Here is a 5,270-nt window from a genome sequence, read left to right on the forward strand (position 1 = left end):
ACCATGGTCCTCTCGTGTCAACACAATCTCTTCTGCCATCTTCATGGGACAACAATCCGGCAGTTGAACCGCTTGCCATCCTGGATCATAAATGGGACAATCACAACCCCCCTCAACTATCAGTCCTAGTCCAATGGACTGGTTTACAGCCTGAAGACGCAACTTGGGAGAATTGGACTGACCTCCAAGGTATCTACCACCTTGAGGACAAGGTGTTTCAGGAAGCAGTAGAAGATGATAGCGCAGCAGCCACAAGGCCGAAGAGAACCATGAAGAGGCCTCTGAGTTGGGAAAAATACATCCACTAAGCTTTATCAACAGCAGAGCAGCAGAGGGACAATTTAGGAAACTTACCTTTGAGTGCTGCTGGCCTTCCTCATCGTGCGTGCGGCTTGCACCATCGTTTTGCTTTTCCCCCGCGGGTAGCAATTAGTTATGGCTTGTCCCCTGTGTGCTGGCAAGACCGTTAGGATTAATATCTATCCTTTTCATTTCAACACTATAAATATATGTAATGAATCAAGAGGAAGGCAATGAAAAATTCAGAATTTCTAGCTTCTTACCTTTGCATTCTGGAGGTATTTCTTGGCCTCTAACTCAGGAATCTTTTATCCCTTACTACGAATCCACCAACAAAACTATTTTTAATTTTGTTGCTATTTACTTTGGATATTAACGATGTAAGTACATCATTGGATTGAAATGCCTTTTGTTTAAGGAAAATATTTAATCATACCTTTTGAAAAAATATTTTTCAATTAATTATTATTTTAGTTCATGACTTCTTTTCATTCTTGATATCAAATACTAATGAATAATATTTTAGGAAACAAATATTTTTTAAATATGATTAATAAAATTGAATAACATTAACCAACTTCTTAATCAATGTAAAATTAATTATTTATATTTATATTTAAGTATGGAGTAGTATTTATTTATATAAAAAAATTATAAATTATGAACAAGCTATCTAAAGAAACTAAGACTATCATCAATATATCTTATGAAAGTAAATAATATGAAGAATAGCAAAAGTGACTCGAGTTTTAGTTGTGAAGAATTTATTTAGATGAAATTTGATTCGTAAATATTAAGATAAGACTAAAGGTGGTATTATTATATTGATTAAATGTTATTTTTGGTCCTTTATATTTTATTGTTGTTTTATTTTGGTATATTAAATTTTAAAATTTTTATTTTAGTTCTTTATGTTTTTGAAAATTTTATTTTAATACTTTTTTTGTTTTCCATAAAAACTAACGATAATGCTCCATCAATATTTTAAATTTTTAAATAATTAATGTAAAATAGTCGCAACTTAAAATTATCAGTGTGTTTTTTAATATAGTAATGTTCATGAACCTCCTATTTCGATGGGAAATTACAAGTGAGCAGGATCAGATGTAGACTAAATCCAACATAAGTATTGATTTCTTTTGCGCAAGAATTCATCCAGCTTCAGTTGGATTTCATGAGAACTTTAAAATTGAAATTTCATTCATTATATTTTATTTTAAAATGCCATCTTGATATCACATCAATAGCCTTCTTTTATTGAAATTATTTTTCAATTGACTTTCCTCCACACATTTTTGTTTTAAAATCATAATGGAATTTTGATACCCATTCGAAACATACATTCAGGTGACTAGCCTTTTTCGTAACATTAGACCAATCTTTCTTTTTCAATTTCGAAATCTTAACACACACACACACAATCATATATATATATATATATATATAATAAATTTCGATCGACACTTTTCAACAGTTTTATGTCAGAGGCTGTAACTTTGAAATACTAAGGCCGCAATTCATCTTCTTTAACTAAATTTCATCCTCGAATATTTTCAACTTCGACCATTTTTTACTCAACGTGATTGATCAAATGCTAATAGCCATTATTATATTCATCATTTTCAGGCCATCATAATAATCGAAGATTCAAATCGAAAAGTTTCTACCTTCAATTTCATTTCATATTTCTTTTTTTATAGTGTTGCCATAAATTTTAAACGACAATTGAAATTTTCATAGTTGAAAACTGTCATTTTTTTTAATTGTCCCTTATTGAAAAGTGCAAGAAAAGGCTAACTGATTTTAAAGTATAACAAGAATAACTGTTCATAACCAATTAACCATTGCATTTTCATTTTATGATTTTGAAACATGCTTTTCTAGACTTCTTTAAAAGTCTTGATTTTAAAATAATCATTTTTATTAAACCATTCAAACTCAAGTGATGTCCAATTATATTTCAATGACTTACAATCCACCGACCACCGAACGGTTTCAATATTTTTTTCATGAATGGTTATTGATAAATAATCATCGGCCATTAAAAGAAAATAAAAGTATTGTACATGGCCTCCTAGAATATCAAAAGCATGAATTGTTCTACCCTTCAAAGGCCTTCAATCTAATCATATTGGCCATTAAAAATATAGATATAGCGGATTTCGAATGTAACAATGTTACTATAACTAATGGTCATAACAAAAAATTTAACACATACTATTCATTTTTTGGGCTTCTACCTGGCACGTCATTTTGTTAACCATGAAATTTGTGTTTGTTTTCGTTAACAAACATAATTACATAAGTATATTAGAGAAAGATGACAATTCTTCCTTAGGAGGCCTTTTATCCTCCTGGTAGGCCATTCGTCATGGGTCTGTGTTAAACTTCTATCAACATCAAAGATCAATCATTGAAACAAATTATAAACAAAAGAGTGATAAGTTTCGATAATATTGATTCCATTAATAATTCTAATAGTATTTTGATAATAGTTCTAATAGCAATTTCAATAATAATTTTGATAGTAATTTCAATAGTAATAAATAGGGATTGGAATAGTAAAAGTTTTGAAAAGGAATGGAAATTGAAAAAAGTAAGATTTCAAGAAGAAATGAAGATTGAAAAAAGTAAAAGAGTTTAGAGGAAAATAAAAATTGAAATTGAAATGTTGGTTGAAAATATTGTCCTAACACGTCAATCTATAAAATTCATGTGAACTTATGAGCGTCGCGTGGACTTAAGAGGATATGAAGGTGTTACATGTTCCAACCCTTATTACAATGGTACAAATTAGTATCTATAGACAATAATTCCTAGCTACCCATAACTTTCCAAATAAATTCCAATCATCATCTTCATCGTTAATGACTTTTGTCTTCAATTTTCACCCTTGATGACTTGTATCTATAATCTCCACTGTTGATATCTTCTAGTGTCTTGATGCTTTCCATGCCTTGATGTTTTCTAAATCTTTATTTCTTCTATCACCGTACAATTAGCCAAAAGACTATATTTTGGCACTCATTCAAAATAGTCTATTAAAATACTATTTCTCAATAATCCATCGAAGATCATTTTTCAAGCAAGAGTAAGAAAGATGATTCCATTACTCATTATAAATATGTTTGTTGTAAGGAGGGCGTACATCAATCTGATAAAAGAGATCCTAAAATGACCAATCCAAAAACCGAGACAAGAACAGGGTGTATGGCAAGTATGAAAGTTAAACGATTCAATGAGAAATATAAAGTGATTGAATATTTTGATGATCAGAATCACCCACTCCATCCACCAGAAACCGTGCATATGTTAGCTTCTCAACAAAGAATAACTGAAAATCAAGCATATGAACTTGAAGTGGCAGAAGATGCAGGGATTCAACAAAAAGCCTCGTTTGATTTGATGAGTAAATATGTAGGAGGTACAGAGAATCTAGGGTATACCAGGCAAGATGCAAAGAATTATTTGAATTCTAAGAGGCGGCAAGATATGGCTTATGGTGAAGCTGGGTGTTTGCTACAATATTTCCAACAACAACTCATAGATAATCCCTCATTTTTCCATGCATACCAAATTGATTCAGAAGAGCAAATAACAAATATCTTATGGGCCAATGCAAGAATGTTATTTGACTATCAATGCTTTGGTGATGTGATTTCTTTGGATACCACTTATTGTACAAATGGAGATCATCGTCCCCTTGCAATTTTCTTGGGCTTTAACCATTACAGATGAGGGGTGATATTTGGGGTTGCATTATTATATGATGAGACAATTGACTCCTTTAAATGGCTTCTTGAAACCTTTTTGCAAGAACATAGCAAAAAAAGACCACAAACTATTTTCACTGATCAAGACCAAGCCATGGCAAGAGCATTGCGGGAGGTTATACCAAAGACAAAGCATGGTTTGTGCACGTGGCATATAATGAAAAATGGAATCAAACATCTTGGCAATTTAATGAAAGATGAATCAAATTTCTTATCTGATTTCAAGAAGTGTATGTATGATTATGAGGAAGAAACTAATTTTGAAGCCTCATGGGGAACCTTATTATTGAAATACAATGTAGAAGAAAACACGTGGTTGACCTCCACCTACCAAATCAAAGAGAAATGAACAGCGTGTTATATGAAGTATGCTTTTACGCTTGGTATGCGTAGTACACAACTAAGTGAAAGCATTAATTCAGATATAAAGAGTTGCACAAGGCCTAATTTGAACATCAACCAATTCTTCAAGAAATTTGAAATGATTGTCAAGGAAAAATGGTACAATGAGTTAAAGCAAGATTATGAGATGCGTTAGAAGTTGCCAAGAATGATCATACAAAGTTCACCTATGATTCGACAACTTTCTCAAGAGTACAATCCTCCCATGTTCAATTTGTTTCAAAGAGAGTGGGATCTAATAGCTTCCACAAATATCTACAAAAAAAAAAAAAAGAAATGGAAGCTCATGGTGAATATGTGATAACAATGATGGATGAAAATGGAGAGTGCAGAGTTAGTTATGAATCCCAAATTGAGAATGGAGAATTGACAATCACTTGTAGTTGTAGGAAGTTTGAACAATTGGGAATATTGTGTTGTCACTCATTGAGAATATTATTCCACAAGGATGTCAAGCTTCTTCCAAACAAATATATATTGAAGCGGTGGACACGACAAGCAAGATGTGATACGTACAATGATAATAGTGGGAGGCAAATTGATGTTGATCCTAGGTTGGAGAGTTCAAATCGATATAAGCAATTATGTCCAATGCTTATGAGATTGTCCGATGAGGCATCTGACTATCCGGAAGCATGTTCTTTAGTTTATCAAGGGGTGTTAGAGCTTAGTAAGAAAGTGGCTGAAATTCGATTGAACCAACAACCACATGGTCCTCGTGATTCCACACGTGAAGCCACAAGGTATGCTATGGAGCCTTTGGCATCCAAAGGAATTGGATTTAAGAAGAGAGAT

General features: G+C 32.2%; 1 protein-coding gene across 1 annotated transcript; it reads left to right on the forward strand.

Moving 5' to 3' along the window:
- Positions 1–3,474: 3,474 nt before the first annotated feature.
- Positions 3,475–4,038, forward strand: LOC114391635 (protein FAR1-RELATED SEQUENCE 5-like). Its single transcript, XM_028352619.1, has one exon. It carries the CDS (start codon positions 3,475–3,477, stop codon positions 4,036–4,038), a length of 564 nt encoding a protein of 187 aa, XP_028208420.1.
- Positions 4,039–5,270: the final 1,232 nt, after the last annotated feature.

This window comes from Glycine soja, chromosome 17 (assembly GCF_004193775.1).
Source record: "Glycine soja cultivar W05 chromosome 17, ASM419377v2, whole genome shotgun sequence".
Classification (NCBI taxonomy): domain Eukaryota; kingdom Viridiplantae; phylum Streptophyta; class Magnoliopsida; order Fabales; family Fabaceae; genus Glycine; species Glycine soja.